This window comes from Acanthopagrus latus, chromosome 24 (assembly GCF_904848185.1).
Source record: "Acanthopagrus latus isolate v.2019 chromosome 24, fAcaLat1.1, whole genome shotgun sequence".
In the NCBI taxonomy this organism is placed as follows: Eukaryota; Metazoa; Chordata; class Actinopteri; order Spariformes; family Sparidae; genus Acanthopagrus; species Acanthopagrus latus.
In genome coordinates, this window is record NC_051062.1 from 12,802,339 (window position 1) to 12,825,189 (window position 22,851).

At 43.1% G+C, this 22,851-nt stretch overlaps 3 protein-coding genes across 11 annotated transcripts in view; 2 read left to right on the forward strand and 1 right to left on the reverse strand.

Annotated features, from left to right (window-relative positions):
- LOC119015192 (collagen alpha-1(XVIII) chain-like) overlaps positions 1 to 9,623 on the forward strand; it is a 37,726-nt gene extending 28,103 nt beyond the window's left edge. For 5 of the 8 annotated variants that reach the window (XM_037090976.1, XM_037090971.1, XM_037090970.1 and 2 more), the window contains 36 exons: positions 234 to 251; positions 398 to 604; positions 689 to 715; positions 809 to 871; positions 972 to 1,055; positions 1,151 to 1,189; positions 1,272 to 1,412; positions 1,507 to 1,560; positions 1,669 to 1,713; positions 1,827 to 1,889; positions 2,202 to 2,339; positions 2,436 to 2,501; positions 2,588 to 2,614; positions 2,727 to 2,825; positions 2,963 to 2,998; positions 3,303 to 3,389; positions 3,566 to 3,598; positions 3,713 to 3,748; positions 3,843 to 3,902; positions 4,361 to 4,438; positions 4,524 to 4,559; positions 4,668 to 4,721; positions 4,859 to 4,930; positions 5,002 to 5,067; positions 5,178 to 5,208; positions 5,449 to 5,502; positions 5,602 to 5,636; positions 5,728 to 5,859; positions 5,945 to 6,092; positions 6,172 to 6,236; positions 6,417 to 6,545; positions 6,634 to 6,666; positions 6,747 to 7,172; positions 7,260 to 7,457; positions 7,754 to 7,863; positions 7,939 to 9,623. In XM_037090976.1, coding sequence (XP_036946871.1) covers positions 234 to 251; positions 398 to 604; positions 689 to 715; positions 809 to 871; positions 972 to 1,055; positions 1,151 to 1,189; positions 1,272 to 1,412; positions 1,507 to 1,560; positions 1,669 to 1,713; positions 1,827 to 1,889; positions 2,202 to 2,339; positions 2,436 to 2,501; positions 2,588 to 2,614; positions 2,727 to 2,825; positions 2,963 to 2,998; positions 3,303 to 3,389; positions 3,566 to 3,598; positions 3,713 to 3,748; positions 3,843 to 3,902; positions 4,361 to 4,438; positions 4,524 to 4,559; positions 4,668 to 4,721; positions 4,859 to 4,930; positions 5,002 to 5,067; positions 5,178 to 5,208; positions 5,449 to 5,502; positions 5,602 to 5,636; positions 5,728 to 5,859; positions 5,945 to 6,092; positions 6,172 to 6,236; positions 6,417 to 6,545; positions 6,634 to 6,666; positions 6,747 to 7,172; positions 7,260 to 7,457; positions 7,754 to 7,863; positions 7,939 to 8,152 — 3,204 coding nt within the window. In that variant the 3' untranslated portion in view covers positions 8,153 to 9,623. The remainder of the gene's footprint in view (positions 1 to 233; positions 252 to 397; positions 605 to 688; positions 716 to 808; positions 872 to 971; positions 1,056 to 1,150; positions 1,190 to 1,271; positions 1,413 to 1,506; positions 1,561 to 1,668; positions 1,714 to 1,826; positions 1,890 to 2,201; positions 2,340 to 2,435; positions 2,502 to 2,587; positions 2,615 to 2,726; positions 2,826 to 2,962; positions 2,999 to 3,302; positions 3,390 to 3,565; positions 3,599 to 3,712; positions 3,749 to 3,842; positions 3,903 to 4,360; positions 4,439 to 4,523; positions 4,560 to 4,667; positions 4,722 to 4,858; positions 4,931 to 5,001; positions 5,068 to 5,177; positions 5,209 to 5,448; positions 5,503 to 5,601; positions 5,637 to 5,727; positions 5,860 to 5,944; positions 6,093 to 6,171; positions 6,237 to 6,416; positions 6,546 to 6,633; positions 6,667 to 6,746; positions 7,173 to 7,259; positions 7,458 to 7,753; positions 7,864 to 7,938) is intronic. The other 3 variants (XM_037090974.1, XM_037090977.1, XM_037090972.1) reach the window with 2 other exon arrangements.
- Positions 9,624 to 11,353: 1,730 nt separating this feature from the next.
- Positions 11,354 to 18,829, forward strand: LOC119015194 (NACHT, LRR and PYD domains-containing protein 3-like). The gene is made up of 16 exons (XM_037090978.1): positions 11,354 to 11,519; positions 12,257 to 12,365; positions 12,455 to 12,559; positions 12,639 to 12,740; positions 12,953 to 13,293; positions 13,378 to 15,166; positions 15,258 to 15,431; positions 15,563 to 15,736; positions 15,824 to 15,997; positions 16,127 to 16,300; positions 16,479 to 16,652; positions 16,748 to 16,921; positions 17,071 to 17,244; positions 17,459 to 17,632; positions 17,792 to 17,838; positions 17,929 to 18,829. The coding sequence occupies exons 2-16, from the start codon at positions 12,277 to 12,279 to the stop codon at positions 18,456 to 18,458; spliced, it is 4,395 nt and encodes a 1,464-aa protein (XP_036946873.1). The 5' UTR covers positions 11,354 to 11,519; positions 12,257 to 12,276; the 3' UTR covers positions 18,459 to 18,829.
- Positions 18,830 to 19,202: 373 nt separating this feature from the next.
- LOC119015264 (PI-PLC X domain-containing protein 1-like) lies at positions 19,203 to 22,629 on the reverse strand. Of its 2 annotated transcripts, none has more exons than XM_037091108.1 (7): positions 22,354 to 22,629; positions 21,986 to 22,122; positions 21,229 to 21,351; positions 20,983 to 21,138; positions 20,727 to 20,839; positions 20,147 to 20,217; positions 19,203 to 19,921 (listed from the first exon to the last, which is right to left on the reverse strand). In XM_037091108.1, exons 1-7 carry the CDS (start codon positions 22,454 to 22,456, stop codon positions 19,662 to 19,664), a joined length of 963 nt encoding a protein of 320 aa, XP_036947003.1. In that variant the 5' UTR covers positions 22,457 to 22,629; the 3' UTR covers positions 19,203 to 19,661. The 2 variants fall into 2 exon arrangements, with proteins under 2 accessions (XP_036947003.1, XP_036947002.1); XM_037091107.1 differs by having other exon boundaries at positions 21,229 to 21,354.
- Positions 22,630 to 22,851: the final 222 nt, after the last annotated feature.

The following is a 22,851-nucleotide window of genomic DNA, read 5'->3' on the forward strand; positions in this document are numbered from 1 at the left end:
TGCTTCATCATCTGTTTCTTCTTCTGTTGCTTCATCATCTGTTTCTTCTTCTGTTGCTTCTTCATCAGTTTCTTCTTCTGCAGTTGCTTCTTCTTCTGTTTCAGTTCCGTTTTTCTTATTCCCCCTTTTCGTCTTCTACTTCATCTGTTTCTTCTTCTACTTAAGTTTCTTCTGTTGTTTCTTCTTCTACATGATATTTGTTCTTACCGTTTGTCTTTTTCTCTTCTGTTCAGGGAGACAAAGGTCCGAAGGTATGTGGTCTACAGTATGCTACGTCTTGTCTTCATCTGTCTCTTGAGAATCATGACAGCAAACTAAAATGAAATAGAGTTTAAAGACTTGATGATTATGACATCATGTGTTGTGATGTAATAAATGTTTCCTTCGTCCTCACCAGGGTAGCTCCGGCTTCGGATACCCCGGCAATAAAGGCGAACGAGGAGCTCAGGGGCCTCCAGGGCAGCCTGGTCCTCCCGGACCTGCAGCTGAGGTGGTTCGGCTTGGGGACGGCTCTGTTGTGCAGCAGGTGTCTGGACCCCCCGGACCACCGGGACCACCAGGGGCAGACGGGCCTGCAGGGCCTGCAGGAGCTGATGGAGAGCCCGTGAGTACAGAAAAAGTGTAGTTTCACCAAATCTCTGAGTTTTTCTGGATGAAAGTCGCTCACTGGTTGTTTTCTGTCTCTCAGGGAGATCCAGGAGAGGATGGGAAAGCTGTAAGCACCTTTGTTTTATTGAACATATTGAGATTTTCTTGATATTCACACATTACCAGTGTAATTTTGTTGTTGTTTTGCTCCCGCTGACAGGGTCCATCTGGGCCACGAGGTTTCCCAGGAAGTCCAGGAACCGCTGGTGCCAAAGGAGAGAAGGTTGTTATTACAGAGCTGAACAAGATGGAAAGATCATGTTTTCTCCTGATTTATGAAGTTACAGCGATTTATTTGGCTTGATGAGGTTTGATATTTCCAGGGTGAGCGTGGAGAGAGTCAGCCAGGACCCAGAGGCCCCCCCGGTCCACCAGGACCTCCTGGACCAGGCACCGCTGACCGTCCAGTACGTCCACACTTCAAACACTCTTTTCTTTCAGCAGCTTTTACTTGTGTCACGACATGTTTGTCACTGAGTTCTTACAATCGATGTTTTGATAGACGTTCGTCGACATGGAGGGCTCAGGATTCCCCGACCGGGTACGTAGATCATTTTTAAACATTTTAAAGGGTTTTGAAGTGAAGTTTTCACACAACATCATGACTGTGATGTGTTTTCCAGGCTTACCGTGGTCTACCGGGCCTCCCTGGTCCTCCAGGTCCTCCCGGTCCTCCTGGAACATCAGTGGCACTCGGCACTAACGGTCCGGTAGCTTTCGGACCTCCTGGACCACCTGGACAAGACGGAGCACCTGGTCTACCTGTGAGTATCTTCTTATTTGACTGTGACGTGACAGAATATGATCAGGATGAGCTGTTAAACGGATTGTTTTTATGTATCCTGTGTGATGTTTCAGGGCCCTCCTGGTCCTCCTGGTCCACCGGGTCAACCAGGACTCATAGGAGCGAAGGTGAGAGTGCAGAAATGTACCAAATAAAACATGTGGCGTCATTTCAACAAAATCCTTTCAGTGAGCGACGCTGCTAACGTGTCTTTAATGTGTTAAATTCACTTGCAGGGTGACGGCGGTGAGCTGGGACTTCCAGGAGCTTCAGGAGAAAAGGTGAGTTGGAATCTAAACTTTTACTGTCACCTGTGATTTGTCTTGAAAATGACAAAGTTGTGGCGGGTGCACCAGCTAGATTTCTCTCCTCCGTGTCTGTCGCCTTCCTCCAGCAAGACGAACAAGACTCCAACTTTTTCACGGGCCTCTTCTCTTACTTTGCTCCATCCTCTACGGTGTGTAATGGTCTCAGGTACTGGGGGCGGGTCTCTGCTTCGGTGACTTCCTTCCCCTTTTTCTCACGTTTAAACCACTTTCCTTTTCTGCAATTAACGTTTGTGTTTTTAATACTTCCAGTTTCCACTCCCTTTGAGTTGTATATCCTTAAACCTGCAACAGTATCCAGAGAAATGCTTTTAAATTTAACCCATCACTGCTTTTCTTACTGTGTCTTGCTCTTTGGACGCTCACTCACTTTTGTGTCTAACGGTCTTTGTTCAGAAGTTCAGCATAAAAACACCCTGATTTATTTATCTTCCTCACCTCAGGGCGCTCAGGGTGACGCAGGACGAGCAGGCACACCAGGGCAGACCGGGCTGGCTGGGCTTCCAGGTCCAATGGGACCAGTTGGACCTCCGGGGCCACCGGGGCCACCGGGGCCACCGTACCGCGGTGGTTTTGCTTTTGTGAGTAGCGGTTAAACGTACAGTATACATTTGGCTAAAAGTCGTGTCAGATATACAGATATATACATGATTACATCTTCTCCTCTCTCCTCACAGGGTGTCGATGGTAATTATGAGGGGAACAATGGTTTACCTGGAGTCAGTGGCCCACCTGGACCACAGGTACACAATCACCTGTACGTGAGAACCCTGATTTCCCTTTTACAGCAGATCTTCTGACTCGTGTTCTCCTGTATTCTGTCTTCCAGGGTCCACCTGGTATTGCAGGACTTCCTGTGAGTACAACAGAGTTTGTACAGCTTTGTGTTTATACGCAAACATACCTACATAGATTATTGTCATTCGAACAGAAGTGCTGTTTTTATACTGTTTTATTTTGATTTCCAGGGTAAGCCAGGTTTACCAGGCACCCATGGAGCCAAAGGATCAGAAGGACCAAGAGGACCTCCTGGGATACCAGGTCTGGATGGATTCCCTGGACAGTCGGTGAGAAGACAGATGAATTCTGGGATCTGTTGTTTTAATATACTGTTAAAAATGTGAATATTACCCTCGTTGTGACACGTTAAACATATTCCAGTTTTATACGTGACACTAAAGAACTGCTTGTGTTCATTTTTCAGGGTGAAAAGGGAGAGAGAGGAGAGAAAGGAGAGGCGGTGAGTTATCTGCAAGACACATTATTTCACGTGTTTCTTTTAGATTTCACATGTTTTTTTTAGGTTTCACATTTGTTTTTTTTATGTCACATGTGTTTTTGGATGTTTCACGTGAGGTTTTTTTTTTTATTCCATGGGTTTTTTGGAGATTTCAGGTTTGTTTGCCTTTTTATTTTGCATGTGTTTTTTGGAGGTGTGAAGGAAAAATTAACGTGAAATTTTAACAAGTGAAATATCGATATGGAATATATCAATATGTCTCTGCTCTTCTTATTGACGGTTCTGTGTCTGTAATTCATGGCAGGGTGTACCAGGACGAGATGGCGGCCCACCTGGACCTCCAGGACCTCCCGGACCTCCGGGGCAGATCGCCTACCAGCCAACAAGCGACGTGAGTCGGTCGTTAAGTCGTTTTAACGTGGAGAGCTTGAACACGTAACATGAATTTAACTCTCACGTAACAGCCTGCCGTTAAATCACTAAATCACTGCCTGAGTGTCTCGTACTCACTGACCGTCTCTGCTTGTTCACCTGGACACTAACTGACCTAACTCTGTCTTGCTGTAGTATAATGACGTTTATTGGAGCGAAGGGGCGCAGGTGAGTCGTCCACCTCACCGACCTCACTGTAATCCTCACCGAGCTGGAAATATTGAAACAGGCGGACAGAATATTTGTTCTGTTTCTTCATGGTTTTTTTCTTCTCTCTCTCAGGGAAGAGGTGGTGTTCCGGGTCGAGCAGGATTCCCAGTATGTTTCACCGACATTATTAAATAGTTCAGTTTGGAAATATTCAATTTATATGAGAAACATATAAGTCAGCGTGTTGTGCGCTTTCGTTTAGGGGCCGATGGGACCAAAGGGAGATAAAGGAGACTCAGGTCCTCCAGGAAATGCACCTAAAGTAAGAAATTCAAGAGTTTAATGAAATAATTTAACATTTTACTTAATAAAAGATGCACGTTGAATCTTTTTTTCTGTGCCGCCCTTAGGCATAAATTTGTCCTACTAAGTCTTGTAAATATCATGTGATGGATACAAAATATTACAGACATTAATGCCTTCAAATAAAATGAATAAATAAAATGTGAATTTGAAGACACTGGGGAATTAATGTAAATATACAGAAGCAAATTAAAAAGTAAAAAAATATTTTTATTTATTTTTTATGTATATTTTTATATTTATTTGTATAAATTAATTAATGCCTAGATTTATTTTTAATATTTGCCGAATTTAATGGCATATTTATGAAGAAATTATCATAAATAAATTATTATTTATTATTTAAGAAAATTATCCTTAATATTCTTTCCTGTTGTGTTTGTAAACTTTACATTCATCCCTGTTTGCTTCGTTCAGGGACAGAAAGGAGAGCCCGGTCTCATCTTGGGGGCTGATGGGAGACCTCAGTACATCGGGCATCTGGCAGGACAGCCGGTAAAAACCTTCAGGAATCATGATTAATAATTATAAATAACACAAAATCAGTGATTAATCATCTGAAATGTGTATTGATTCACAGGGCGAGAGAGGACCTCCTGGCCCAGTTGGACCTCCAGTGCGTACCGTATTTTGACTTATCACATTTTGAGAGTTTTTCTGATATAACATAAGATAAATGCATCAAATCAATATCATAAACCCGTATGAACTTGTTTATTTTCAGGGTCCGTACGGTCCTGCAGGCCAGAAAGGAGAGATTGGGCTTCCAGGTAGACCGGTAAGAAGATTTACATACAAACTTCACATTTTTATACTGTCAGTTTGAGTTGGTGCTAACAAGTTCGTTCTGCCACCAGGTGTCTGCAAAGTTTTTGATTTATATTAAACGTATATTAAATTAAACGTTTTTTTTAGGGTCGACCAGGGCTGAACGGTGCCAAAGGAGAGAGGGGAGATTTAGGCGGTGGAGCTGGATATGGTTACCCCGTGAGTATCCTCAATTTTGCAGTTATTTGACCCATTAGCACAATTTAATCATTATTGTTGGTGTTTCTCAGGGTCCTCCAGGTCCACCAGGCCCCCCTGGACCACCTGGACCTACTTCTTCCTTTGACGGCTCCAGAGTGAGTCGCGATATGAAACATTTACCATGTTCGTTGGATGTTGGGTGGTTGATTTACACTCTCAGTATTTGTTGCTACATATGGAATAATAATCTTATTTTTTGTTTCAGGGACTTGATGATTACGCCAGGTATTACCCAGGTAAACTCACTTCATATTTCAAGTCCGGTTGGAGATTTGAGAGGGTTGACACCACTCTCATGTCTAAAATGTGAAGCTACAGCTACCAGATTTAGTTCTGTTTCAACAGAGCCAGGCTGGTTGTTTCCCCTTGTTATTACCCGTTCGGCACAGAATGCTTGGTTAGGGTTGAGAAGAGACCAAGTTTTGGCCTAAAGTAGTTTTTTCTTAATTTGTTGTCACTGCTGTTTTCGTTTGTAGCCACTAAAGGAGAGAAAGGTGATCGTGGATTTCCAGGGACGCTTGATATTCCAGGTAGCACCACTGTGTCTGTGCACATAACGTGTTGAAAAGGCTAAAAAGTAAACGTTTCATGTTTGTAGACAAATTGAAAGCATTTTGTTTCTTCTGCAGGTTTCGGGTCAAACATTGACATTTACACTTTAAAGGTAAAACTAATTTCTGCAGAAGATTCTGATTTTATTGCTCATAAACTATTTTATTTATTGTGACGTTGGATGTTAATATTTACGTGCACAGACTCAGATGAAAGGTGAAACAGGCAGCCCCGGTGTGAAAGGAGAGAAAGGAGAACCGGGCGGAGGTGGAGGATATTACGACTCTCGATATGGATGGAGCGGGAGCGGACCCCCAGGAGAGCGTGGACCTCCTGTAAGATCAAGAACACGAAGCATTAAAGAGTCAGTGTTTCCTCGAAGAAGAAAATTTGAACACTCTACTTCTCTTTTTCCATCAGGGCCCACCGGGCGACACCATCATTGGCCCAGCGGGCCCTCAGGGGCCACCTGGTCAGCCAGGACGAGGCTATGATGGGCAACCTGGACCACCAGGGCCACCTGGACCTCCGGGAGCATCCTTCCCTGGAGCTAACAGGGGCACACAGAGTGAGTTATCATCACAAACACACAAATATTCAAGATGAAATAAGTGTTCAGGCTAATTTGAGCTCCGTTTGAATGACAGCTATCAATATTCCTGGACCGCCGGGACCACCTGGAGCACCTGGGCTACCTGGACACACCTCAGGGGTGAGAAAATATCGATTGAAAGATGCTGTTAGCAGCTCGCTTAAGAAGTAAATTATATGTCTGGTAATTTGCTCTTCTGGAGACTCGATAGGATAACAAGTGATGAGTATCTAGAAGTTTGATCAGAAGTGGATAAAAAGACACAATTTGTTTGATTTAAGTGTGGTTTTGTGTGTGTAGGTGACCGTGTTGAGGTCTTACGACACCATGACCGCCACCGCGAGAAGACAACCTGAGGGCACTCTGGTCTACATCATAGACCAAACAGATCTCTACCTGCGAGTCCGAGACGGAGTTCGCCAAGTCCAAGTAAGCTAATCGCCTTTTTTAGCTTCTCATCGCTTTGATTTCTCAGATTTTCTCGTGTGTTTTAATGCATTTGTTTCTGCTTTTTCAGCTCGGGGGCTACATCGCTCTGCCCAGCGAGGATGTGAGTGTTTTTCCTTTATTCTCTTCATCAGAACACATGAAGAGTTTTGTTTTAATATGTATCGTGCTGATTGTTTTCAGGGTAACGAGGTCGCGGCTGTGGAGCCTCCACCGGTCGTCCCCTACTACCCAGACCAGCAGTCCAACACGGACACCCAGAGGTCACCTGAGGCGCCGGTCCACCCCGACTCCAACCATCAGTCACACCCACACCAACATCACCCGACACACCCTCACCTACCTCACCCAACACACCCTCAACACCCATCAAACCCCGATCCCAGATACCCCACCCATTATGATCCCCGATATCATCCGGACCCGCGGTACCCATCGCCCTCAGATCCCAGATTTCCAAGTTACTCCGAGCGGTTGAATCTGCCGGACAGTCGATATTCTGTCGAGGAACAGCCTTCGTACCCAGACACTCGCTACACCGTCACTGCGCGAAGACCGCCTCCTCCTGTGCCCGAGACTCCAGTCCACCGTCACGTCTCAGGTCCAGGGGTACGAGAGTCCACTTCAAAACCATCAGACTCGCATCGCTACTCTTTGTTATGGAATTAAATTTTATTCGTCGTCTTGTTTCCGCAGCTCCACCTCATTGCCCTGAACAGCCCTCAGACCGGCGGCATGAAGGGCATCCGCGGTGCCGACTACATGTGCTTCACTCAGGCTCAGGCCATCGGGATGAAGGGAACATTTAGGGGCTTCCTGTCCTCCAGACTGCAGGACCTCCAAAGCATCGTCCGCAGGGCCGACAGGGACCACGTACCAATAGTGAACCTGAAGGTATCCAGCCAAGAGTTTTCAGACACTGGGAAATAAGCTCAGAGTCAGATTATACAATTGGTTCCACTCTTGTGTCTGTAGACAAGCAGCCAGTTAGCTTAGCTTAGCACAAAGACTGGAAACAAATAGAAACAGCTAGCGTGGCTCATTCCAGAGGTAACAGAATCTGCCTGCCAGCTTCTCTAGATGTAATTTTAATGCTTCAGCTTTTGTTGGAAAGATCTGTGAGGATGTACATAAATTATGGTTTAAGCTATTCGTCAGTTAATTGCACAACTGTTCGTTGTCGTTGTCAGGACGAGGTTCTGTTTGACAGCTGGGACGCCATCTTTAATGACGGCAGAATAAAGGACAACCTGCCGATCTACTCCTTCGACGGCAAAGACGTTCTCAGTGACAGCACATGGTTAGTAATGACCTGAACGTGTATAACAAACAATAAAACAAGTGTTAAAAAGTGACTATGACATCTTTCTCCCAGGCCAGAGAAGATGATGTGGCACGGGTCGACCGGCGCCGGGCTGAGGAACGTCGACGGCTTCTGCGAGACGTGGCGCGTGGGCAACCCGACGCTGACCGGCATGGCGTCGTCGCTGCAGAGCGGCAGCCTCCTCCAGCAGACCTCCAGCAGCTGCTCCAGCTCCTACGTGGTGCTGTGCATCGAGAACAGCTACACCGGCCACGCCAAGAGATAGACACACACACACACACACACACACACACACACACTGGTCGAATCCCAAAGTCATGCTTGTGTCCACGCCGTGCACTGTATGTGGTGCTCTGTAAATATTCTCTTACGAGTAATTAGTGTATGTTCGTTAGCCCCTCCTATATGGTGCTATACAGGATCGTTCCACGTGTTGAACCCAAGTTACGCTCAGGTGACAGAACAGTAACACCCCCTCCGGCAGCCATCTTTAAGGCGACAGAGGCCTTAACAGCTGGCTGTGTTTCCAAAACCTCTCTGTTGTCTGTGAACATAAACGCTTCCTTTTCTTCGATTGTTTGTGACTTGTCAGCTAGCGGTCGCTGTAACGTTGACGTGAATATGAGATTAGCATGTTCGGTGCTAGATAGGAAAACCCGGTTTTGAGATGTCTTTACCCCTGAAACCCGATGCAGTAGAGATTAATAACGTCTGTTGTCTTCTGTTGAATAATAAATATATCTGACAAGTGTATCTTAAAGAGGGAGACACCACTGTGATCATACGTGGACTTAATATCTGAACTGTCAGGTAGATTTTCACGTTTCCACATCTTCCTGCCAGATCTAAACCAAAAAGAACGTCATTAAAAACCATTAACATACTGAATGTTCGCCTCACATACCTACATGCAGTGTTAATAATGATTAAAACAAGGTTTCCTGTTTCTTTAAAAACACCACATTTACCTTTTTATTTTCAGTGTTTGTCAGTGCTGGAGTGAAAACAACTGAGAAATTGTCAGTTAAAAGCTGTTTATTTCTTAACCAATGGTGCAGTTATCAACACATTTCAGCGTCCAAAAGCAACATAAAAGTTATTGTATATGAAATGTATGTTTTTAACGTCTTTCCTCCTCACACTGATGTTACCCGTCACCCATAGCACTTGAGTTATAGCCTTCTGTTTTGTTTTGTTTTTTTTTAAATTCTGCGACTGACGTGCGTGGGAGGATGTGTTCAAGTCGTATCTTTAGCAATAACAAAGGGATATTTATTTTTTTATAAACCGTTCAGCTATAATGTGTGACGTGAACGCTCTCACAAACATTTTATTTTGTTTTTTCTCTAAATACTTCCAGTAAATGTGCGCACACCCTACACGAGGACGTTGTAGCGCGTATCAGAATTGATGTACAGATATCTGATAGGATTCAGCCATAAATGTTTGTCGATGCACTGTTGCTTTTTACGTTTGTTTTATTTTTTATTTTTTTGTTAAATTCAAGAACAGTGAATGCACTGCAGCCAGGTTCCAGTGGAGAGGATACAAACACTGGTGTCTCACTGTCCTGGAGAGTAGAGTGATGTCTTTGTGTACTAACGGTGCCATAACACATGCAGTAAGATTTGTATTAACTCGCGCAGGTTATTCTGTGTTTTTGTTTTTTTTTCTCCTTGTGTGAGCAACATTGTGAAATGCTGCGTCTCATCGAATAAACCTGTGTGGAAATTGTGTCTCAGGTTGATGCGTGTGGTGACTGTGTTGAGTTTTAAGACGACTCGAATCACAAAACGATGGTGATTTAATGAAATTAATAACAATTATGCTAAATCTTGCAACATGTATGAAGACTTAACCGCTTTTTGTCCGGCTGATTGTGGATTTAAGGCGGATATCGATATAAAACCAAGATAATGTTATATTTGCTAAATAAAATAGCAAAATAAAAGTATAACAAAACATTTTGGCACATGTCAAAAACAAAATAAGATATAAAAGACTCAATTAAGGACTAAACTTACTCAATATTTGGTGCAAAAATGTGACAAAACTGCCTTCAGTGATGTTACTCATTGGGTGAGTTGCATTGTGGGTAATGTAGGCACCAGGTCCTTTAACACTCCTATAACACTGTTGGACTATTTATGGGCAATTTAAGGACAAATGATCAAAATCAATATAGCAAAACAAGAGATGGCGTCCTCATTATTCCATTATTCTTTATTCCATTCCATTATTCTTCGCCTACATTACCCAGAATGCAACTGAGTGACATCACTGTGAGATTACATGCAGTTTACTGAAGCCACAAAATGCTTCAGACTACTTTTGTTCACACATGCAGTCGTTATGCTAAAGAAAGAGCTGCGAACACACTTCAATGTGAACAACTGGTGAAGTTTCCCTTCAAATACTTTATTAATTATATTTTGTTGCTGCTGATGATTGACATGTGGCATTTAGTGTCCTTATCTCTCATGCTGCAGACAAGACATGACTCATAGTCATATGACGCTGTGGGAGACAGCTGACGGCTTCTTTTTGTTCATGTCGTCGGCCTCCAGGAACACAAAGCGTTTCCTGCAGAATGTCAAACACAATTTTTAGTATCTCACCACCACGGAGAGACAGTGTTGACAGTGTTATTAACCTGCAGGCAGTTTCAGGTAAATGTGGGCTTATTGATGCAAATGATAGCTTGCAGGTGGTGCTAAAGCATTAAAGGGACAGTTCTCTAATCGCTGTCAAAAACACGACATCCCCTTTGATTTGAGGCAGAATCATGGTCTCGTGCCTGTGTTTGTTAACCGGCATGCACAAACAGTTTTAACAGGAAGGAGGTGGAACAGAAGAAAGCAGAAGTTTCTCACAATTGACGGTCAAAGAAAGTTATTTTTAGGAATTAAAAAAAAGAAAAAAAAAGCAGAACAGATATCCTGAAAGGCAGAAAATATGGTAGGATCTGTGGATAAATGATCAAAATCAGCTCCACCCTCAACAGACGCAACATTGAAGTTAATTATTAATAATTATAACTCAATAATATGACATATGATTCTGATTCTTGCTTTATTTTGATGCTTATACTTTTATACTTGGTGCAGAAACACTGAATCCAAATGATTTTAATTGTCTTAACGTGAGTCCAGTGTAAATACAGGAGCTGTTGTGTTGACCTCAGTGGTTGTTAGTGTGTTGGTCAGTTTCAGTGTCGGTGAGTTAAAGTTCACAAGTTTCTCTTTATGACTCAGCTGCTCTCAAGTCAAACCCTCGAGCGTGGGTTGTTTTTAACCCTGGGTGTCGACTTCAGGCAGACTCCTTCTGAAACTACCTACACCTGATACTGAATAATAAACATACTTTAATCACTCAGAATCACTGCTGAATTGATTTTAAAAGGCTTTCATGTGTGGAATTAGAGTAGCACTAATGTTTTATCCTTCGGGTCGGATGAGGACACTTGATAGCTGCCTGCAGTGAGTGTTCAGGGCAAAGCAACATGACTCAGACTCTGTTTCCTGTAGTGCTTTCTTTCTTTCTCTGCATGTGACTGACTGACCTGCGAGGTTTAAGAGGGTGTGAGGTAACTTTCATTTCAGTGTGACGCAGTTATTTCAACCTCACCAAAGGTAAGAAACGTTCCTGGTTTGTTGAGTTTTGTTGTGTTTTTCTGAAGTGTAACATCAGCTGTTTTATATATATCAGCCACAGTAACATTACAATATTTCCCCTAAACACACTGAGTCAGGTTGTGCTGCGAACAATGCTGCAGCTGTTTAAAGATTGTGTTTATGAGAAGCCGTCGAGGCCAAAAATACACTCTTCACTTGCACATATGTCTAGATTTTTTATTTCCTGGCACCCATCGATCTTTTCTGGCTGTCACACACCTTGATTTCCAGCTGCAGGTTAGACTGATTCAGAGATTATAATCAAGCAGAATAAATTCCAAACATTCACGTGTTTCGGCATACATGATAATGAATGTGACTCTCCCAGACTGTGACAGTGACGGTTTAGATATTACACACAGATGAAACATAAACAGTGTAATCCCTCTCGATGTCTCTTCCACAGATGAAGGAAATATCTGCGACCCAAATGCCACGTATTTGACATGCAGGCAGGCACATCAGAGTTTATTCTTTGACAAATAACGCCCAGATGGAAACAAACGCTGTATATATATATATTCCCATATTTCATCCATCTTGTCAGAACCGGTTTCACATTAAAGGACGGTGGAGAGTTTGCACACCTGAGTCACATACCTGCCTTTTGTTCTACTCTGTATATGTTCAGGCTCGTAGATAAAACTGTTGCCTTGATGCAGAAAACATGTGCAGGCGTATTTTTTTCCACCCAGAACATTAAAGAAGGAGAAGAATGGATCTGCCTGAAGGGCTCGATGAGGGAATCCTCCCCTCAGAGGTGACTTCATTTGGGGAACATGACAGCCCGACCAAAGCTCAGAGGTGAGACGAGGGTCTTAACTCTTCAATCAGACAGTCAGAACTACATTTAACTGATTATTAAGAGTAAAAATGTCTGTGTTGGGGTTCAGATCAGAGCAGCAGCAGGAGAGACCAGCCTCCCCTGTGCCCAGCTGTGTCTCCATGAAGTCACGGGAGCCGCCTCTCGCTTTCCAAAAGCAGTCTTCTGAAACAGGGTGATGCAACTTTTGTCTTTGTGCTGTGAAAGCGTTTAATTTTAGGGTCAAACTAATTCTTTCTTGCCATTTCTTGAAGGATCCGGGAGGAGGGACCCGACTCTCCTGTGCCGAGTTTTGTGTCCATGAATTCACGGGAGCCGCCTCTCGCTTTTCAAAACCAGCATCCTTCTGAAACAGGGTACGTCAATTTACTGCATTTCAACATCGATAATAACAGACCAAACAGTTTTATTAACACAAAAAGTTACTGAGGTCTGTCCTGGGCTGAGACCCATCCACCATCCAAGTATTTGCAAATCCGTACAAACGGTCACGGGTGACAACATAACCTCCTTATCTCAAAGGTATTTATGATCACTTGAAGATACTGAGGTGTGTTTTCCTCCACAGATTACCACAGGAGATGTCGGAGGTTCTCTCTGGTCTGTCTCCTCAGGAAGACCGAACAGACAGGGACTCCATATTCAGGGTCTGTAAATGTACCATCACTCGTACAAGCAACTGCAGCAATCACAAATGTTCAAGTTTTTGCTTCATTTTCCAGCTGCTTGAGGAGAACATCTGTGATTTTGTGAAGACCGAGCTGAAGAGGATGCAGACGTCTCTGAGGTCAGAGTGTTTGGACAACGAGGAGGAAGATGTGAGGAGCAGCAGAGAGGCATTTCTGAAAATTGTGCTGTACTTCCTGAAGAAAATCCAGCAGGAGGATCTGGCTGACGCTCTGCAGAAGAGTAAGTTTTATCGTTGTGTTTTTTGCATGTTAAGAACACATTTTTATCGTAGCACCCACTTAGTATTGTTTTTTGTTTGTGCAGAATCTCCATTAGCGTGCCAGCGAAAGCTCAAATCTAGTATGAAGCAGAAGTTCCAGTGTTTGTTTGAGGGAACTGCTAAAACATCAAGTCCAACCCTTCTGAATCAGATCTACACAGAGCTCTACATCACAGAGGGAGGGACTGCAGAGGTCAATGATGAACATGAGGTCAGACAGATTGAAACAGCATCCAGGAAACCACACAGACCAGAAACAACAATCAGATGTGAAGACATTTTTAAGCCCTCGCCTGGAAGAGACAAACCAATCAGAAGAGTGATGACAAAGGGAGTGGCTGGCATCGGGAAAACAGTCTTAACACAGAAGTTCACTCTGGACTGGGCTGAAGACAAAGACAACCAGGACATACAGTTCACATTTCCATTCACTTTCAGAGAGCTGAATGTGCTGAAGGAGAAAAAGTTCAGCTTGGTGGAACTTGTTCATCACTTCTTCACTGAAACCAAAGAAATCTGCAGCTTTGAAGAGTTCCAGGTTGTTTTCATCTTTGACGGTCTGGATGAGTGTCGACTTCCTCTGGACTTCCACAACACTGAGATCCTGACTGATGTTAGAGAGTCCACCTCAGTGGATGTGCTGCTGACAAACCTCATCAGGGGGAAACTGCTTCCCTCTGCTCGCCTCTGGATAACCACACGACCTGCAGCAGCCAATCAGATCCCTCCTGGGTGTGTTGACATGGTGACAGAGGTCAGAGGGTTCACTGACCCACAGAAGGAGGAGTACTTCAGGAAGAGATTCAGAGACGAGGAGCAGGCCAGCAGAATCATCTCCCACATCAAGACATCACGAAGCCTCCACATCATGTGCCACATCCCAGTCTTCTGCTGGATCACTGCTACAGTTCTGGAGGATGTGTTGAAGACCAGAGAGGGAGGAGAGCTGCCCAAGACTCTGACTGAGATGTACATCCACTTCCTGGTGGTTCAGGCCAAACTGTGGACCATCAAGTATCAAGTAGAAGCTCAGACACAGCCACACTGGAACCCAGGGAGCAGGGAGATGGTTTTGTCTCTGGGAAAACTGGCTTTTGATCAGCTGCAGAAAGGAAACCTGATCTTCTATGAATCAGACCTGACAGAGTGTGGCATCGATATCACAGCAGCCTCAGTGTACTCAGGAGTGTTCACACAGATCTTTAAAGAGGAGAGAGGACTGTACCAGGACAAGGTGTTCTGCTTCATCCATCTGAGTGTTCAGGAGTTTCTGGCCGCACTTTATGTCTTTCTGACTTTTACCAGCTCTGGCATCAATCTGCTGTCTCAGTCAAAAACCTGGTGGTCTAATCTACGAAGGGACAAATCTAAACTATCATACCTCTATCAAAGTGCTGTGGATAAGGCTTTGCAGAGTCCAAATGGACACCTGGACTTGTTCCTCCGCTTCCTCCTCGGTCTTTCTCTGCAAGCCAATCAGACTCTCCTACGAGGGCTGATGACACAGACAGGAAATGGCTGGCACGCCAGTCACGAAACAGTCCAGTACATCAAGAGCGTGATCAGGAAGAATCTGTCTGCAGAGAGAAGCATCAATCTGTTCCACTGTCTGAACGAACTGAACGATCGTTCTCTAGTGGAGGAGATCCAACAGTACCTGAGTTCAGGACGTCTCTCCACAGATAAACTGTCTCCCGCTCAGTGGTCAGCTCTGGGCTTCATCTTACTGTCATCAGAAGAAGATCTGGACGTGTTTGACCTGAAGAAATACTCTGCTTCAGAGGAGGCTCTTCTGAGGCTGCTGCCAGTGGTCAAAGCCTCCAACAAGTCTCTGTAAGTTGGCAACTAATAACTTTTCAGCCCAAGAAATTGATTGATTGTGTTGTCAGTGTAAAACATGTTTATGTTGCATGTTCTTCTTCAGGCTGAGTGGCTGTAACCTGTCTGAGAAAAGCTGCGAAGGCCTGGCATCAGTTCTCAGCTCCCAGTCTTCAAGTCTGAGAGAGCTGGACCTGACCAACAACAACCTGCAGGATTCAGGAGTGAAGATTCTCTCTGTCGGACTCGAGAATCCACAATGTAGACTGGAAATTCTCAGGTCAGATCATGTAGATGTACTGTTTGAAAACGCCATCTGCTGTAATTCTACGAAAGGCTTTAAGTGTGTATTCCCCTTGACGTTCCTGAGTCAGCTCCTTATTCTCAAAATGTTCGTATTGATTCTATCAGGTTGGATCACAACCATCTCACAGGGACATGCTGCCAGGAGTTGTCATCAGTTCTCAGCACCAAGTTCTCTAGTCTAAAGGACCTGGACTTGAGTTATAATGACCTACAGGACTCAGGAGTGAAGCTGCTTCTTGCTGGACTGGAGAGTCCACACTGTGCACTGGAGAAACTCAGGTAACTCTAATAATATATCAGTAATATTTTACAGTGTTAGTGTCGCGGAGAGTATTTGTTAATCTGTCTCGAAACTGACTCCCTCAGGCTGGTTGGCTGTAATTTATCAGACACAAGCCGTGACACTCTGGCTTCAGTTCTCAGCCACCCATCCTGTCCTCTGAAAGAACTGGATCTGAGTAACAACCATCTGCAGGATTCAGGAGTGACCATCTTCACTGCTGGACAGGAGAGTCCGCATTGTTGTCTGGAAACCCTCAGGTTCGATTACATGAAGTTAAAACTGAAATGTTGCTTGCTGTTTGTTCTGGTTTTATATATCTATTTATTATTATTAATCTCTGATAATCTCGATAAAACCTGAGATATTATTTCCCATGATTTTACTAGGCTGAGTCGAACAAGGCTCACAGAGAAGTGCTGCGAAGAGTTTTCATCAGTTCTCAGCTCCAAGTCCACCAGTCTGCGAGTCCTGGACCTGAGTAACAATGACCTGCAGGATCCGGGAGTGAAGCTGCTCTGTATCGGACTTGCGAGCCAGCACTGTCAGCTCCAAACTCTCAGGTTAGATGAATGTCACGAGGTGTTGGGGTAACACGTTTCTAACAGTGACACTGGACGTTGTGTTTCCATGCTTGGGTGTTATATTTTTATTTGTATCTTAATAACTTGAAGCTATTTCTTGGCTGTAAGCAGTGACTTCCTCGTGAGTAAATGTTGCTGTTTTGTTCTCTTTTGACAGGTTGAATCAAACCAACCTCACAGAGAAATGCTGCCAGGAGATCTCATCAGTTCTCAGCTCCCAGACCTCCAGTCTGAGAGAGCTGGACCTCAGTTACAACGATCTGCATGATTCAGGAGTGAAGCAGCTATCAGCTGGATTAGAGAGTCCACACTGTACGCTGGAAACTCTCAGGTCAGTATCACCTGATTCTAAGTCATTACTTCAAGCTACTTAAAGCAGTTGAATGTTTCTTATTCAGTACAAGTTTACTGATTGAATTCCTTCAGGCTGAATGGCTGCAAGTTATCAGAGAGAAGCTGTGAAGATCTCGCTTCAGTTCTCAGCTCCCAGTCCAGCAGCCTGAGAGAGCTGACAGTGAGTAACAACGACCTGCAAAACCCGGGAGTGAAACTGCTGTCTGTTGCGATGAGAAGCACTCACTGTACTCTGAAAACTCTCAGGTTAGATGATATTTTAATGCTACTCTATAACTGTACTCTTGCAATATGTGGAGTTCCTAGTTACACTGACCAAGCAGCTTTTACTTTTACTTGCATCCCAAAAGTTTGTCGTAATGAAATTTACAATAATAATATTTTTATTCTTCCAGGTTGAGACGAACCGGGCTCACAGAGAAATGTTGTCAGGAGTTGTCGTCAGTTCTCAGCACCGAGTCATCCAGTCTGAGAGAGCTGGACTTGAGCAACAATGACCTAAAGGATTCAGGAGTGAAGCTGCTCGCTGATGGACTGAGGAGCTCCCACTGCAGAATGGAAACTCTCAGGTCAGCAGCAATTACTGTGCATCAATATTTATCACATATCTGTGCTACCATTTTATGAACTGTGAGAAAATGGTACTGACTGAAGAAGCAAGTGTTGTGGGTTAGGAGCTCCTGGCCTATACAGCTTTTAAGGGGACTCCACAAGTGCACTAATGAAATAGTTGTTATCAGGACTTTTATTTTCAGTTTTGTGTGTGTGTTTGTGTGTTTGTAGGTTGTCGGGCTGTTTGATCACAGAGGAAGGCTGTACTTCTCTGGCCTGGGCCATGAGGTCCAACCCCTCCCATCTGAGAGAGCTGGACCTGAGCTACAATCATCCAGGAGACGCAGGAATGAAGCCGCTCTTAGCTGGACTGGAGGATTCAAGCTGGAGACTAGATACTCTCAGGTATTTTGGGTGGGAGAGTAAGATAAGATTGATTGAAACACAATTACAAATGCAAAGTGGACAAAAGATGTGATTTAAAAATGTAATTCTTGGCTCTGGCAAATTTATAAATGAGCATTTTACACTTTTTTTTGGTCTGACTTTGTTGTCTTCTTTCAGTTTGGATCATGGATGTGCTCAGTGGTTGAAATCTGGTCTAGAGAAGTGTGAGTGTGTATTATTAAGAATTTTAATTCAGTTAAGTTTAAGTCCATTCGTGTGACAAACAGTCATGAAATCTGTCTTCTCTCTGTCAGATGTCTGTGAACTCACGTTGGATCCAAACACGGCACACAAAAACGTCCTCCTGTCTGAGGACAAGCGCAAAGTGATGCTGTGGATGGAGAAGCAGCCGTATCCTGATCACCCGGACAGATTCGACTGGTGCTACCAGCTGCTGTGTACAACTGGCCTGACTGGTCGCTGTTACTGGGAGGTGGACTGGGAAACAGGGGTTGATATAGGAGTGACTTACCATGGACTCAGGCGGAGAGGAGCCCGCGATGGCAGCCGGCTTGGCTGGAACGACAAGTCCTGGAGTCTGGAGCTCACTGATAAAGGTTACTACGCCTGGCACAATAATATAAGAACGGCTCTTCTCACTCCTCCGTCACCGGCTTCCAACAGAGTCGGGGTGTATCTGGACTGGCCTGCAGGCACTCTGTCCTTCTACACAGTCTTACCTGACACTCGGATCCACCTTTACACTTTCGACTGTGCGTTCGTTGAACCGCTCCTTCCTGGTTTTGGGTTCTTGTCGATCGACTCGTCTGTGTCCTTGTGTTAAAGACAAAGGATGCATTTCTGCCTTCTCACACGGCCTTGTATTGACTTGGTGACGCTGCTTTTTTGACTTGGTTTTGAGAAGGAAAGCTCTTCTTTAAGAAACTAGAACCTGCATTTAGTTTTTCTTGAATAGTTTCCTATAATATTTTTTATAGCGTGTCGGGGCGTGTGTCTCACGATATTTCAAAGAATAAATATTGATATATTGTTAATAATACACGCGATAACATATTGTAAATAATACAGTCATTTCAGCCATTATACAGAGAAATTCAAGAAGTGTAATTGTTTTTTTGTATATTTTTGTACAGTTATTGTTACAGACTCAGTAAAAGAACACTTAGAAAAAATAAATAAATAAATAAAAAAAATTAAAAAAATTGCAAATTGCACTATGTACAAATGTTTCACATGTTTACATTCCGTGATGTCACCTGTATATATTTAAAATCTATATTTAAATCTTTATTTTTTCATTTTTACTTTTACTTCTACTTTTTTTACACTCATTGTGGATAGAGAGTAACAGAATTTCAGTTCTCTGTATGTCTTGCACATATTGCAGCATTGACAATAAAGCCAACTTTGAACTTTGAACTTTGAGACTCGCTCTACATCGCCCTGCACCAAAACACAGATAAAACCCACAGTGACAAAGTTGAAGATGAATTTGACTGACAGCATTATTTATTTGTTTATTTATTGATTACTTGTTGATTTCTGAACAAACAGCAGGACCTAATGTTATTTTTTTAAGGCCAAGTCCTGCTTTTATTCTTGTACTTTCACATTGGAAACATTTCTGCTTTTATTCTTTATTGTATTCTTTGTTTTTTATTAATATTCACTGCTGTCTGTAGGTGAAATCACAGCTTTATTCTCTACGAAGTATTATGTGATTACTAATGTCATTAAACATGAAGAGCTACAATAATCAAGACTCAAAATATACAAAAGTATTTATTTATTTATATAATGTATTTAAGTATATTCAAAAATTGGTAGACAAATCAACAGAGTACGTATAAAAACACAAATACAAAAACAGAAAGTGAATGTATCTGAAATGAACATGATAATACTGTGTGTAATGCAGGAGTGAAACATACAGATGGTCAAAAATCAACATTTACATGATCAGAAACGTTCGAAAGGTAATAAAGAAAAATAAACAGACTTCATAAATGTGTTTCTCCGTGTTGGATCACGTTGGCGTCTCCGTGCAGACAGCAGCGAGCAGTTTGGAGTTCAAGTCGATCACAAGTGAGCAGAACTGACTGACCTCCACGAAGTCGCAGCAGACGATGTTGACCCCGGTGACCTCGTCGCCCGGCCGCTGCTTGCTCGCCCAGCGGAGCAGCAGCGAGAGAGCCTTCATCGTCATCTTCCTCATGCTCTGGAAGGGATGGAGGAGGACGTAGGGAGCGTCTTCGGTCAGGTTCAGACCGGTGACGTAGAAACCAGCTGGAAAACAAACAAAAAAATCAGCGAAGGGTTAAAGAAATCATGTTATATATGATGAATTAAAGATTAAATCATCTTACAGTATATAAAGTAGTTTAAATTAGCTTAATTTAGTAACAGTTCACAAAAATAAATCAAATCATGGCCCAGAAATAAAGTTTACAGTGTATTAATAGTGCTTTTAATGTGGTAAAGTATTTGATTTCTTCTTCTACCACTGTTTACCTGGTCTTCCTCCACGCTGCTTCTCCTCCAGGTAGGCGATCACCCTCTCAGGGTCGGGGCTGTCGGCATACCTGGAAACAGAGCGGCCGCCCATGAGGTCAGTTAGTTTAATGTTTTAATTATTTTTTCATTTGCTTTACAGGTTAAACTTTTAGGTAAGTTTAAGTTTTTGGCTCTAATACAGAAACATTTAACTGAAGATCTCTGGATTTTGGGCTTTTTGGTCGGTTAAAGCAACTGAATTGACATGTTTCACTGTTTTTAGACCAATTTTATACACCAAACAATTCATGTATTGAGGAAATAAAGGTACATTACTCATCTTATGCTCATATTAGCTAAACCGCCACCAGGTGCATCAGTAAAATGCTGTTTAAAAGTCAATGCAGCTGCAGTAATAATATTTAAATAATAAACAACATAAAGAAATGTGATCAGCGGTTTCATGTCAAACCTAAATTAGCAAAACTAGTCAATTCTGTGTGATAATTCTGGGTTTATGCTTGATTTATGACACATAACTATAGAAAAATGCTGAGAAACACATTTTAAAATTGGAATTATTTGTGTATTTATTCACCAGTAAGGTACTCTAGTCCACAGCTCGGGGTGCTGCATCGCCATCTGCTGGTCATCATAGGAAACAACAACCTGCTGACCTCTGGCCCAACAGGATCGCAGCGTGGGAGTATCCTGTGTATCAGCACATGGACAGATTAAGTATTCATCATTTATCAAAACTGTCTTGGATTAATTATCTTGTCACAGCACTAATAGATTAGTTATTGAAACAATTCCCCTGTCACTGTCTCTCTGCCACAGGTAGTCAAGGTTACCTGTGAAGGGCAGAGTTTGTTTCCGAACAGCTTGACGATGAACTCCACGAGCTGGACGTGATCTTCGTCCGTCAGCGATTCGAAATGTGAGCAGCAGATGATCACGATCTCTTTCGGATGAGCGTCCAGCCAGGTAGCCAGTTCATCCAGAGCCTCCTGCACACACACACACACACACACAAAGTTCAGGAGCAAAATCCTGATCAAACTACATATAATATGAGGCCAGTGTGAGAGTGTGTTTACCTTCACAGTGATCAGTGTGTAGATCCCGTGGGCGAAGAACAATTTGCTGCCTCCTTTTGGCTTCCTGGCGATCCGCATGTCCAAGAAACGAATCCCAAGATCACATTGATCACTGAGGACGGACTGCTGCACACACACACACACACACACACACACACACACACACACAGACACATACAGAAAGAGGAGAAAGGAAATGAATATAAAAGATCAACGTGGCTGTAGCAAAGCGAACAACATGTTTTAACAGTTGGTATATGGGTATTTTTGTTTATTGTCAAATACATCTGGATAAAAAATATTGCTATAAAATAGAAGAAGCCATAAAATGTAATAAAAACAGGTCTTATTTGTCTCATTCAGTAATACAATTCATCTTTGGTGGTTTGGAGTCACTGGGTCACAAGATATGGAAGCTAATGAAGAGGAAATCCTGAAATCTCATAATAAACATTAATTTAAAATTCATAAAAAACACTAAAATGTAATAAAAAGAGGTGTGTCTTATTTGTCACATTGTGTTATACAATTCGGCGTTGGTTTGGAGACACTGGGTCACAACACATGGAAACTCATTTTAAAAAATGCTGAATTTTCATTATAAATATTGATACAAAATAGGAGAAGATGTAAAATGTCTAAAAAAACAGGTGGGCCTTATTTGTCCCATTCAGTAACACAATTCGGCGTTGGTTTGGAGTCACTGGGTCACAAACATGGAAGCTAATGAAAAAAAAAATGAATGTGTGGTTTGTACCTGCGTGGTGGCCCAGCGGGAGACACAGGGTCGAGTGCAGCAGGGAAACAGCCTGTCGGTCAGTCTGAGGAAGCCGGGCTCTGACCTCAGGACGGGAGAGGACACATCCAGACAGAAGGACATGCTGTCGTGACTCCCTGGAGAGAACAACGTAAAGTCACATGACACGGGTGTCCACATACTTTTGGACATAAACAGACCACAGACTTTTTATTTTGGTTGCAAATGTAACCGGAAATAGAACATAAATGATAATCACTAAAAACAAATACTAATCTGTAGTTATCTTTGGCTGTCTACTTTATGTGTAGGCTCAATTATTTTTCCATGATATCCCATTTCACCCGACTCCAGTATTTCTGTGTTACCGGGTAAAGCGAGGTTCCACAGCGGAACATCCAGCAGCTCCCCCGGCAGACGGGACATCCAGTCCGGGTTTCCTCCGAGCCGTCGCCGCTCATCGTCCTCCATGTTCTTTACATTAAATATAAAACTGATTTACTCACAGCTTTATTGTTCTCATTATGACAATTTAACACGCTCCGCTTGCTTGTTTTGCAGTCAAACACCGTTTGTTTACAACGTCTTCCGGGTTTAAAACGTCTATTAGAAGCTAGCGATGTTTTTAGCTAGCACTTCCGGGAAGGACCTTCAAAATACAAGCGCGACGGAAGTACGTCTTCAAAACAAAAGCACAGCCAATACTGTGCTGGTGTATTTAGATTTTGAATTTATTTGTTTATTTATCTATTTATTTATTTGACACACAACGTTTTCTGTAAGTGAGTATTATATCTGGCTAAAGTAAAATTAAACTGGGTGATTCAGGGTTAGTTTTCACATCTGGAGACCACAAAATGAGCCCC